This window comes from Trichosurus vulpecula, chromosome 7 (assembly GCF_011100635.1).
Source record: "Trichosurus vulpecula isolate mTriVul1 chromosome 7, mTriVul1.pri, whole genome shotgun sequence".
Lineage (NCBI taxonomy): Eukaryota > Metazoa > Chordata > Mammalia > Diprotodontia > Phalangeridae > Trichosurus > Trichosurus vulpecula.
Genome location: NC_050579.1, coordinates 76,541,975 through 76,554,916, shown reverse-complemented (window position 1 = coordinate 76,554,916; position 12,942 = coordinate 76,541,975). Strand labels below are relative to the sequence as shown.

At 33.5% G+C, this 12,942-nt stretch overlaps 1 protein-coding gene across 5 annotated transcripts in view; it reads left to right on the top strand.

Moving 5' to 3' along the window:
* The window catches only part of PTBP2 (polypyrimidine tract binding protein 2), a 123,311-nt gene extending 111,046 nt beyond the window's left edge, over positions 1–12,265 (top strand). For 2 of the 5 annotated variants that reach the window (XM_036767128.1, XM_036767132.1), the window contains 6 exons: positions 2,620–2,774; positions 4,216–4,249; positions 4,668–4,760; positions 10,085–10,301; positions 10,399–10,476; positions 10,675–12,265. In XM_036767128.1, coding sequence (XP_036623023.1) covers positions 2,620–2,774; positions 4,216–4,249; positions 4,668–4,760; positions 10,085–10,301; positions 10,399–10,476; positions 10,675–10,807 — 710 coding nt within the window. In that variant the 3' untranslated portion in view covers positions 10,808–12,265. The remainder of the gene's footprint in view (positions 1–2,619; positions 2,775–4,215; positions 4,250–4,667; positions 4,761–10,084; positions 10,302–10,398; positions 10,477–10,674) is intronic. The other 3 variants (XM_036767130.1, XM_036767129.1, XM_036767131.1) reach the window with 3 other exon arrangements.
* The last annotated feature ends 677 nt before the right edge of the window (positions 12,266–12,942 follow it).

Sequence of the window (12,942 nt, the reverse complement as noted above, 5' to 3'; positions counted from 1 at the left end):
AGAAATTTTTTTTTCTAAAAAAAAAATAGACCATTAGCACTGTATTAGATGTCATGCTTAGATTGATATGTCTAAATTAGCTTTGATTATTTTTATATATGGATTCCAAACCAATGCTGTGTATTAGAAGTAGCGAAAATTTATGAATGAAATAGAATTTTTTTCTGGCCTTTTTAAAAATGTGTTTTTCATTTCACACACACGTGATATGTGCACATTCACAAAGGATGAGAAGATGAGAAAGGGTTGTGATCTGTACCAATAGGGGGAATACCTACATAGATGAAATCATAAATCTATTAAATAATGGAAGCCTTGAAGGATTTTGATTATGTAACGTTGTGCAAACATTCCCACAATATTTTGTTTGATATCATTTTTATTAGTTTGAGAAATAGTATGACGGTGAATAGGGCATTGTACTTGGCCAAGAAAACCTAGGCTCAATCCTGCCTCCAATACCGACTAGTTGTCTGACCCTTGGCAAGTGCCTTTACTTTTATGTACTTCAGTTTCCTTATCTCTAAAATGAAGGAGTTGAACTTACTGGCTTCTAAGATCCCATCTAGCTTAAGATATATAATCCTATTCTTTGGTACCTTCTGCAAATTAGGCAAAACCAGCTTTGGTTTTTAATTTTGGTAACATAGGTGACTTTATAAGAATATTTAACATTTTATCCTGAATTGGTAAGTTAAAATGTAGAAGTTTATTGCCCTTTTCTATATGGGTAATGGACTGGCTGGTTAAACTCCTTAGTTGAACTTTCTTTTCAAGATTAAATTGCCATGTTGTCCTGAAGTGCTTCTTTTCATGTAGGATCATAGAGTTAGAACTGGGATAGACAATAGAGATGTTGTAGCTCATTATGCCTGCACAGTTTACAGGCGACAAAATTCAAGTCCACAGGGATAAAATAGCTTGCCCAAGATCATACCAGAAGGAGCTGAGCCAGGGTTTGGACCATTTCCTCCTCTGGTTTCTTTCCAATATATCCTTGCTGTTTCTGGATTAACGCATACTTTAAATGTTTTGGAGGCATGCTGTTGTTGACTGTTTGCTGAATGACGTAAATCAGTTAGGCATTTAATAGACTCTTATGCTATTCCTTTTGCTGGAATACAGATAGTGAGAAGACAAGGGAATTAGAAACTGTATTTGACATCAGTAAATGAGTCTAGAATTTTATAGCAATACTGGATGTGTGTCCATCCTATGCAACTTTAATGAAATGATTTGACTATTCAAACAAAACTGTCTAAAGGAAGTATTGAACAATGATATAAAGAAAAAGATGTCCCTTTTTGAGAGAAAGTGTTTTACTAAGAGACAGCAGAGAGGTTAAGGAAAAATAAGAGTAGGAAAAAGCTCTTTGAGTACTCCTGTGACTGCAGTAGAAAGCCAGTTAGAATTTCCATGAAGTGAGAATGTCAGAAAACTAACTGGAAAAGATTAGAAAATCAAATAATCTAAAGTAAAAGTAGCATGTCTAAATGGCATGTTCAAAGAGGTTACAGGCAAAGAATGAATAAATGAAACCGGAGACATCCTATTGTGCCAACTCTTCTGTGCTATGTCATTTCCATGTTTTTATAGGAAAGATACACAATTTCCACTTACCCCTCCATATGAAATGTTAAATTAACTTGAGAGAGTTAGTTGATATGAAGAATTGAAAGGGTTCTGAATTAATTAGAAAATGAAAAATTGATGATAATAAGAGGAAAAAGTTCCACAATATGGAATTGATATATCCATAAAATAACTAATAAGAGGGAAAAAATTTAGGAACAAGCAAAGGTCAGTGAGTGGTGATGAAACAAATCCGTGAGGAAGGAGTAGAAAAACTAATTAGGAAAGAGTAAGGGAAAATTCAAAGAACTCAGCACAGTGCCTGGCACATAGAAGCTAATAAATGCCTTGTTGATTAATTGAAATAAAGAATTGAACCTGGAGAAAAAGTGATATTAGAAATCCCTAGTCTTTTTGTTCCCTATAGTGAGGGTGTAATGTTTAATAGAACTTGTATTCATTTTAGCTGTTTAGCTTCAGTGTGGAATTAACACTTTTATGATCTTCATAAAATTCACTTTAGGTCATCTTGATGAATTAAAAATATGATAATATGGGTGATTTGTATTGAATGAAAAGGCTGTATTTGTTTCCTAAACTATAATTAGCTACCTTATTCCAAATGTGAGTTTGAGGGAAAGATAGTAAGAAGAAAGTTGCTACCGCTGTTAGCAATATGGACTAGTATTATAATAATAAAGACATTTCTTAATTACAATTTCTAGATGTAACCCAATGAATTTTTACAAGCTTTTCTCGAGATAATTTTCTGCTTAGGAAATAACGTTCAGCATGATTTTCTTTTGTGTGCAAAGTGGATTGTTTGTGAATCTAAAAGGTTGTACTTAATTTTTTACCAGAAAATTTAGGTACATGCTTGAACCAGCAGGAGCTTCTTCATTTATCCCCAGTCGGTTTCATTTAAGCATGAGAAAATATCACGCTCTTTGGCGTGGTCAGCTGTAAGCTGTGCAGCCATCATGCTTAAGTAGATTTTTGTAAAAGACTTGTGTGTGTTTCGTAAAATACGCTTTATTTTAAAATTAGGGCTTCCTGTTGCAGCTGTTCCAGGAGCTCTGAGTCCTTTGGCTATTCCAAATGCTGCTGCAGCAGCTGCTGCAGCTGCTGCTGGCCGAGTGGGTATGCCTGGAGTCTCAGCTGGTGGCAACACAGTCCTGTTGGTTAGCAATTTAAATGAAGAGGTTAGTGAAACCATTTATTTACTAGCTTTTGTTCTTTTAACTCCATTTCATTTGTGAAAGTTTATCATTTTTTTTTTTACATTTTTCCTTACATACATGTTAGTCAAAGTATTTTCTGTTTATGTCTACTTCTGAATAAAATTACTTAAGAAAATACTTTATTTTCCTAGACAGTCATTTATATTTTTCTTTATATATCGCTACCTATTTTTCCTAAGAAAAATATGGTTATGTGCTATTGTTTGGCTTTTTTATTTTACATTTTATGTTTTCAAACGCAAATGTAATCTAATTTGCAGATTTAACTCTAAAACAGTTTTGCTCGTCTTTTCTGATAATTTGCTTGTTCATTTCATGCTTACATGTCATTGCATTTTTAAAATCTTATTTTATGTGAACTACTCTAATACATTTTTCTTTGAAGGTTCTCCCAAAGATCTTGACGAGGCACTCTTCCAGTCTTTCTTAGTAATTTTTTCTTTGCAGTTTTTAGTCATTGTCTTCTTTTAAAAAAAAAAAACAACTCTTCACCTTTAGTATTTTTTCTTTCTTGTTAAATCTGAAATCTAAGGGGTTTTTTCCTTTAGTTCTACATTTTATGTCTCGTATATTTTATTTTGATTGCTGTGAAAGCTGGTATGAAATGTGGGAAGCTTGATGTATCAATTTATGATGTCTAGCTTGAATATTTGTTTCATTTCAATTGGCCTCTGTTAATGTGAACATTAAGCTTATTTTATCATTTGATCCTATTTTGTCATCCACAGTTTTGCATGCTAAAATGTTTGAATCAGAGTGCCTTTTTCTTTTGAAAAAAACTTTTGCCTGCATTTCATAACCAGCCATGCTTATGCAGTTGAAGTTCAAAGTTTAAAATTCCTATTGCATGCTTTCTCCTCCCTCCCCCCATGTTGAGATGAAATGCTGTAATTTACTCTTTGATATGGATGTACTTTACCCATATTTGTCTTGGGTGACTACATTTTACTCAGTTTTTCTTGTACAGTACATAAACCAACCATTTTCTGACCAAATTCCTGCATTTCCTATGTACTGACCTATATTTTATTTTTTTTGTTCCCCAATTCCTTATTTTTCTTCTGCATTGCTGTTTCCCTTCCCCATTTCATCCTTTTCCCTATGTGTTCACCTTCCCTTTCCTTGTCTTTTCCCAAATGCCCATTCCCTTCCCTGTCTTATCCTTTATTTTCCTTGTCCTTGTCTTCATTCCCTGTCTCCATTCCCTATGTTCATGCTTCTGTGCTTGAACAAATGTTCCTCGGACCAACTTGCCCCAATTAACCGCCTTGAACCATGATCCATGACCACCTCACCATTCTGCGGGAACCACCCTTCGTTATGGATGATCTGTTCATCTCCGCTCTTCCTCGACTCTTCTCTCTTCTTGTCTTACGCTGCTTGCTCTTCTCTCCTTCTAAAGATGGTTACGCCCCAAAGTCTGTTTACCCTCTTCGGTATGTTATTGTTAGCACTATACTTTTATTATTGATTTGATTTTTGTTTCACCTTAATTCTTATTTGTAGCTAGCACTTTGGCTTAAAGTTGAATAGTAAATCTTTTGCTATTTTTCTTTTGCTGTTTAAAAACTCTCCATAGACACAAAATTTGTTTTAATGCATGCTAATTTATTTTGCATGGTCTTTAATTTAATATCATTCACATAGCTTTGAGGGTTTATCAAAAATTTATTCTTTTCAAAATTCACTGTTCAAAATCTTGATCTTCTTTACTCATTGGTATGAATGTTAAGATTTGAGTGAGTGATCTTGTTGATGTCTGAATGTTTCATTGATATGTCAGAATTATACTGTTTAGTTGACTTGCCCTTAAAATTAATTTCATTTTTGGATTACCTCTCTGACTTCAAAAAGGTGTTTATGGGGATGTGCAACGTGTGAAGATTTTATACAATAAGAAAGACAGTGCACTTATACAGATGGCTGATGGAAACCAATCACAACTTGGTAAGACTAGATTACATGTTTGTGCTCTAAATCTTCAATTACAGATTTTTAAAGTATACTAATTCCTTTTAGTCCATTTTAAAGTTATTTTGGTTGTATTCTTAATCCCTGGAAGAAAATAAAATGTAGCTTTACCAACTTTGCACATCAAATACTGAATAGTTGTTTTTAATGCAAATATCTGTAATTGTCATTTTCCACTCATGACTATAATTATTTCATAGATTAATTCTTTGGCCAGGATGAAAAAGAAAATCTCACTTATGAAGCACATCCAGTCATTTCCAATGACATTTACTTTGGTTAATGTATAATCTATTTATGTTTAATTCTCCAGTATAATTTGTATTTATTATTGCATTTTCAGTATTATTTTTTTACAACGTGATTGCTGTGGCAACCCTCACGATGTTTCACCACCTTATGTTTAAGGTTCTTGTTGCTTTTCAGTAATTTCACCTTACACTAACTTATTCTTTCCTTAGGGATTATTATGGCCTCAGTCCTTAGTATAGGTGCAGCAGACTCAGCTGGTTCTTATTTTTGCTTTCCATCTACAAAAGCTAAACTCTCCCTACTCCTGGCTTGTTTTCCCTTAGGTATTCTCTTCATTATTTCCATGCCAACAATAAGCTGCTCTTTAGATAATTTCTATTTCTCCCACCTGATATCTCTCTGTTGCCTCACAGTCAGGTGTCTAATTCAGAAGAAAAGAAGAAGCCTTGAACTATCACTCTTCTTCATGTATCTTCCTCAAAGGGAGACCTGGGAAGAAGGGGTAAGGGGTGGAGTAATGACAGCTATCTTCAAAGAAAGACTAGGCTTTTTCTGCTTGGCTCCAAAGAACCAAGTAGGAGGGATGGGTGAAAGTTACAAAGAAATAAATTTAGACATGATGTCAGGAAAAAAATTTTAATAACAAAACTATTTAAAAATGGAATGGGTTGCCTTGGGAAGGCATAAGTTTCCTTCCCCAGGGCTTTTCAAGCAGACATTGGATTATCATGTACCAGGTATGTAATAAAGGATATGCTTATTCAGCTATGTGTTGGAATAGATGGGAAGAGGGAACGGGAACAAGCATTTATCAAGAGCCTACTATATGTCAGACACTGGACTAAGTGCTTTGCAGATATCTTTTTTAGGGGCCTCCAGTATCCCAGTTCTGAAATTTTGCAGTTTAGAAAACATTGAAGAAAAGCTTTATTACAAGAAGGAATGTTGATACTCAGTATCAGGGTAGAAGCACTCCCCTATCCCTTTGTTATTTTCCCTTTGCCTCAGTGTGATTGGCCTTGAGTGAGCCCTTGGAACTAGAGTTTGTTTGCTCTAGTTTGTTTTTGCACATAATGATTTATTTAGTATGAGCATAAAGGATATCCCAAAAGTATTAGTGCAGTTTTAAGCTTTTGTAGCTTTTTAAAACAGCACTAAGACTTTTAGAACACTATATTTACTGAGCCTACATGTGTCATTTGGAGAATTCATCGTAATGGAGGTTTCTAATATCATAAGGTTTGAAATATGAGAAAGTATTGTATAGTGTATAAGGAGCTGATCTAAAAGCTAGGAAGACCAGGGTTCAAGTCTTTCTTCTGACATGTACAGGCTAAGTGACCCTGAGTAAGACCCTTGGTGACTCATATAACTCTTTAAAGGATGAAAGATTACAGAGTGTAAGTGTTGATCTCCATTAGCAACAAGAGTTTGCTCACATGGAGTTTCTTATTCATTTGAAATCACAAGTTCATCTTAATCTCTGTTGCTTGAAATAAGTATTTCTTTTATTACACTTAATATCACAAACTGTGTACTCTGAAATCCTTTGCTGCCTTTATTTTTCATTCTCTTCCCTTTAGCTTTAAATTCCCTAGCATGAATTATTAGTCTTCTGATTGTGCTGAAAAAGAATTTGGAATTTCCTTCTGTTCATCATCACCCTCATTGATGCTGTGGAAAATTATGTAAAAATAATTTTAAAAAAATTCTTGTGAATATGTCTTTGAAAATACTTATTCATCCCCAAGGCCTGGGGGTTTGGTCAAGGGAGATTGAGACAATGGACATTGTTACTGTTGTCTTTTAGAGTTCACCATTTTGCCTAAAATACAGCTTTCTGTTCTTATTCTGCTTGGTTTTAATGGGAATCTGTGTTCATGGGAGAATCTAGTGGATTTCCTGTATGCAGATGCTTTGTTGCACTACTTTAGTAACATGGGAACAATGAATGCCAATGAAAATAGTGAAGATAGGAGTAGTAGATAATATTTAGGAGTAAAGAGAAAGGAACAAACATTAAGTGCTTGCTGTGTGCTGGGCACTGTGGTAAGTTTTATAAATATCTTAATTATTTCATATGAATAGGATTAATGTATATTTTAGAAAACATAAAATATACAGACCAAATTTTTAAAACTACTTGCATGTCCTTAGAAAGATATTATGTAGACACTGGTTTTTCCAGCTAATAACTTTTTTTTTTAAATTGAATAATACTGACAAAGAAAAAGTTCTTTAAAAATAGCCATTCTGCTTTTCCCAAATGTCACATTATTTGGGTGCTGAAAGGTACCAGAAAGGTTATATTATCACCACAGTAAGTTAATTGTTACCTTTATTTTTTTTTAAAAAAAAAACTTTTACTTTCATAATCTGATGAGTTATTTGTTCTGCTTTTCCCAAATGTCACATTATTTGGGTGCTGAAAGGTACCACAAAGGTTGTGTTGCCACTACAGTAAGTTATTTGTTACTTTTATTTTTTAAAAAGCTTTTACTTTTCATATTTTGGTGAGCTATTTGCAAAAATATCTTCAGTGTTTTCATTTCCTTATAAAGTTGGAATCTCTAAAAAAAAACAACTTGGCTGCTATATACAGAAATATCATGAGCATACCAACTTGTACGTCTTGAATTGCTGAATTATGTTTAAAATGAATGTAGACTATACTTTCTAGAAGTATTTTACTTTGTGTGATTGTAAACAGAAGCTACATAGCTTTCTTTAAGTGTATAGGTTACTCTTGCTTATTTGGGATATGATTATTCAATTTCATATTATCTAGGTTTCCTAACTTTTATCTCTTCTACTGTCTCACTGTTCTTTTCATTGAGCATACTTGTACTGGAGAGTATGCAGAAGGAAGTAAAACTTAAACTAATAGTAACCCATCAAATGAATAAGACCGTGATCAGTCATTTATGTTTGTACATGTGCTCAATTTCCCTGCTGCTTGCCACTTTTTACTGCTATTTCTATTTATTATCCCAGAGCCTTTTTGTTCTTAGAGTTTTCTGATGCCTTAGATTTTATTTCTCCATTCCCATTTTAGTTGGTACCTTCTGAAGGAGGTTCCTTCTTCTATCCTTAACTTTTTTTCTAAAACTCAACCCTTACAGTATTGTTTTTCAAGCTGACATGTCCAGTATTTTAAACTAATAAAACTACTCAAATGCATATGTGATCTCATCAATTTGGATATTTTCCTCTGTGATACAGATTACAACCCAACCATGTCTGCCTATCTCATGTCTCTTTTCTGTGACCTTCTGTAAGTTTGTCTCAAGGGGTCAGCTTAACATGATGAGCTTCTTCCTTACTTTCTCTTGCTATATGGAGGATACCATTGAAGTATCCAAGCCCCTGTTATCCTTAGCTTTTGATATTTTGCTTTTTGTCTATATACTTCCTTGAAGACAAATGCTTTAAAATATGTATACTTTTATTTGTCTCTAAGAAAAATTGGAATAAATAAAACTTCATTTAAAATATTGAATAATTCATGGTTTGAGTTTATAAGGCTCTCTAATAAAAGGATTTTATCCTCATTTCTATGGATAATTGAAAGTTTTCTGTACTCATATAGAGTGCATTATGGGATTTCATGATTGAGTTTATTCAGGTACAAGTTATTGTGGAACATTCTACACCATAAGGGGAGAATTTTTACATCTGGACACAGTTAAAAATCCGAGAATGATATAGAGATGCTATAGACCTTAAAAATGGAAGAAAAAAAGGAATATTTGTTTTTGTAAATCACAATAGCTATATATGACCAGAGAAAGTAGTTGCCCTTGTGATTTCATATATCTCTATGACTCTATGCCTTTCCAAAGCATGTTCACCTATAACCTCATTTGATCTTAACAACAACCTTGTATAGTAGGCAGGTAAGAAAATTTATGCAAATTTGTTTGTAAACCCAGTCAGATTTTAAATTCCCTTGAGAGCTGAGTGCATTGTCCTATATCTTCTCTTTCTCTCCCACAATACTGAAGATATAATACATGTACTTGGCATGATTTCTTTGATGTGAGAACTCACTTTATCAATCTAGATTGCAAGTTCCTCTAGATGCCTTAGTAGTTAGTCTTTGTGAGCTGTTGCGATTGGGGGTGAAAATCATCACGTGGTGGTCAGTTGGTGCTGCAAACCTTTTTGAACTCTGAGAAGATGTGTATTCTTTCACTGGGCATTGTCTCCAAAACCTTTCTGGCTTGGTAGCTTGTGGCATCACTCTACTTCTCACAATTTTCAAAAGCCCAAGGTTTCACCACATCTGAAAACTGGGGATCCACTTATAACGCACCTAAAGTGACACGGCTCAGTAGGAATAAAGGCACGATTAGAACCCTAGGTCTTCTGATTGATGATCCAATGTTCTCCCTGTTGTCTCCTGACACACTGCCTTTTACCTTTGTGTTAATAACTAATTCTACTCTTAGCTATTTAACTTAAAACTTTAATATGGTCCAAGTATGTGACAGATCAGAAAATGTAACTACTATTCAAGAGTCATGAGAGTGTGGATGATGGAAAGATTTGAGGAATAGTTAACTTTTTAAAAAAATAGATTGTCCATTTCACATGTATAGAGTAAAAAATGGAAATATTTGTAAAAATAGCTGTGTTTTAACCTCAGTTCATTATTCTGCATTGACATTTATTCTAATTCATTATTTCAGAAAGAATGTTAAACTGCTAATGGTTCCTCTTATTTACCTCAGAGTTCATTACAATATATTGAATGGCAGAGTTTTTAGTAGTAACATTTATTATTAATATTATATTAATATTACAACATTAGTAATAATATTACTTATTATGGTTGACTATAACCTAAAACAATCCAGTAAATCTTTGGATTAGTAATAAAGTAAATTTACCTTGTTATTTCTTTATGTGAAGCTTAATTTGTTTAGGTTTTTTTTTAATAATGAATTTCAAATAAATATACTAATAATGTTTTTTAATTTACCCTTTGGGACATCATCACTATATTTGTTTTGGTATGTATTTTAAAATATGCCTTCTTTCCTTAGCAATGAACCATCTGAATGGACAAAAAATGTATGGGAAGATTATTCGGGTTACTCTCTCCAAGCATCAGACTGTACAACTACCTCGAGAGGGACTTGATGACCAAGGCCTAACTAAAGATTTTGGTAACTCCCCATTACATCGCTTTAAGAAGCCTGGCTCTAAAAATTTTCAGAATATATTTCCTCCATCAGCCACTCTTCACCTTTCCAATATTCCGTAAGTATTTCAGTAGGTAAATGTGAAGGGCATGTGCATTTGTGCCATAAGGTAGAACTTAACTAACTCTTCCTATTTTTCTCTCTACTTTTTCTAGTCCGTCAGTAGCAGAAGAAGATCTACGTACACTTTTTGCTAACACTGGGGGCACTGTGAAAGCATTTAAATTTTTTCAGTAAGCAAGCTTCCTTGTTTTTTAATTTTTTAAAAATATAGAAATACATGTTTATTCTAGGTAGTTTATATTGTTTCTCCTCAAAGAGATTCTTATTTTTAATTTTTCTCCCTAGTCTTCCCTCCCCCACAAACACTCAATCAAGTATTTAGGTTCTCTAGTACTTGTCACATTTTTAACTTGGTAATTTTGTTTCAGAAGAGATCACAAGATGGCGCTTCTTCAAATGGCAACAGTGGAAGAGGCTATCCAGGCACTGATTGACCTTCATAATTATAACCTTGGAGAAAATCACCATCTGAGAGTTTCCTTCTCCAAATCAACAATTTAAAAAAAGAGATAAAGATTTAGGGTGAATCACATTGTCAGTGTCATCACCTGTTGACTGTTCAGAAAAGTGGGGACCAGAGTTTGACTTTTGGGTTTTTTCATGCTGTTATCATTCCTTGGTTATAATAAAATGAAATGCATATGTTAAAAGGCAGAGGTATTAACTGCTTTTTTTTTCATCTGTTGTATAGGGAATCCATTTTATTGTCTGTTGAAAAGATTTCAGTTAAATCCCACGTTTTTTTTCCAACTTAGTTGACATACGTGCCTTAAAAAGGAAAACTAGTATTGCTAGAATGCATTTACTAGAAAAAGGAATTGGTTGTCTAGGGCACATTGTTACATGGGAATTAAAATATGTTTAGGCAGGGGTGTGTAAAAAGGTTAAGTTTTTGTTTCTCCTGCTTGGAACTTATTTTTTATTATTGGCTTATCACATTTCTTTCTATTTAATCAGATGAGATACATAACATTGAAAGAATAAAACACAGCATTTTATTTTATTTTATTTTTTATTTCTACTGCCTCAGGCTTTCTTCCTTTAAGGTACATTGGCCTTCTGTATCTCATGATTCTGGTCTAGATTCAGTTATGAATGTAGGCATTAGTTAAAATTAACAAGGGTGCAGAGTATTAATTTCTTAAGACAACAAAAGTGATTTCTGTAAGTTTGAGCCCTATGTGGAAAGCGTTGTGGAATCTTAACCTTTTTGTACACACTCTTGTGGGACGTATCATATAAATGTCAGCACTAAGTAATGTCTTGTTTGTGGCTGAATATTTTTCGTAGATGTTTTTGAAGTTGACATGACTTATGTGCATTTAAATATATATTGCCATCTTTAGTTTGTAATTAAGATTTGGAATATGGTTGTGGATTTCTGAGCATGTGCAGACTGGTCTAGCTAGTTCAGGAACTGGTGCATGTATTTTTCAAAGATAAAGAAAGTGTACTGCGAAAATTTGCAGGAAGATTAATTTTGTGGCAGTTTTCTAAAACTGACAACCAGGTGGGACCAAAGTTTATGTGCCTTTAGTCTTAATTTACCTTGCATTGTAATATTCAGTTTTAATAAATCTTCAAACTATTTTGTATTTAGGAATAGATCTGACTTTACTATAAACATGGCTCAGAATCTACAGGTCAAATTAATTTGAACAATTCTTGTCAATCTGAATTGTTGATTCTGTTTAAATGACCAATACTTTTTGAAATTGATGTACTTAGTTTCAAGATTCATAGATTCTGTTATCTATGTAGACAAAATGGTCATGTATATTTTCTATTAGTTGGGTTTTTACATCTTTAGAAATGTAAAATTCAGTATAGTTTGGAAGCGGCACAATTAAAAATTAATTTTCTAACAAAGTTGGGAGGTTTGACGGTCGTTTAATTTCATTTTATGTGTACTCTGCTTACCTCTGTAGCATGCTCAATAAACACTTCTGTAGCTCTGTATTCACCTTTTCTGTCTTTCTCTGCTGCCTTTTCTCTTTTCTCTTCTTTGTTTTCACTCTACTGTGCTTCTGAATTCATGTTTATTCTCTGCCAGGGTGGGAAAGGAATAATAATATTATATTTCTATGGCTTTTTACCATAAATCTAGATGCTGTGAAAATATACCAGCTGGTTTTTTAAACATGAAAGACAGTAACTGCTTTTCAGGAGGACACATATTAAACATTTCCCACCCTGTTATAATCTACTGCTTTAAAGACATAACTTTTACTGTAGCTTGTTAGTTCTCTCTATCTCTTTTGTTTTTTGTTTTTTTTTTTTTTAATTTTATTTTAGTAGATTTACGCACTAATAGATCTTTCAGGTTTGCCATGCTCTCGCTGCAGTTTCATCTTTCATCTTTTGTGTCTGCTAAAGATTTCCTACTAATCATGAAAGTACCTTGTGAATATCAAGAAAGTTACTAATGCTATAAGAATGTATCAGCAGACCGTACAATGCTGAAGATGGGATGGGTGGGTGGAAGTAGAGGATGGGGTTAAAGAACATTCTTGACTATTACAAGGATAATTTATGTGTTTACAAATGCAGGGGTTATAATTTTCACTTCCCAAAGACTTTCTGTCAAATGAATAACATGCTCTCTCCCAAGGTTCAAAACATTTTTCTGTCACTTC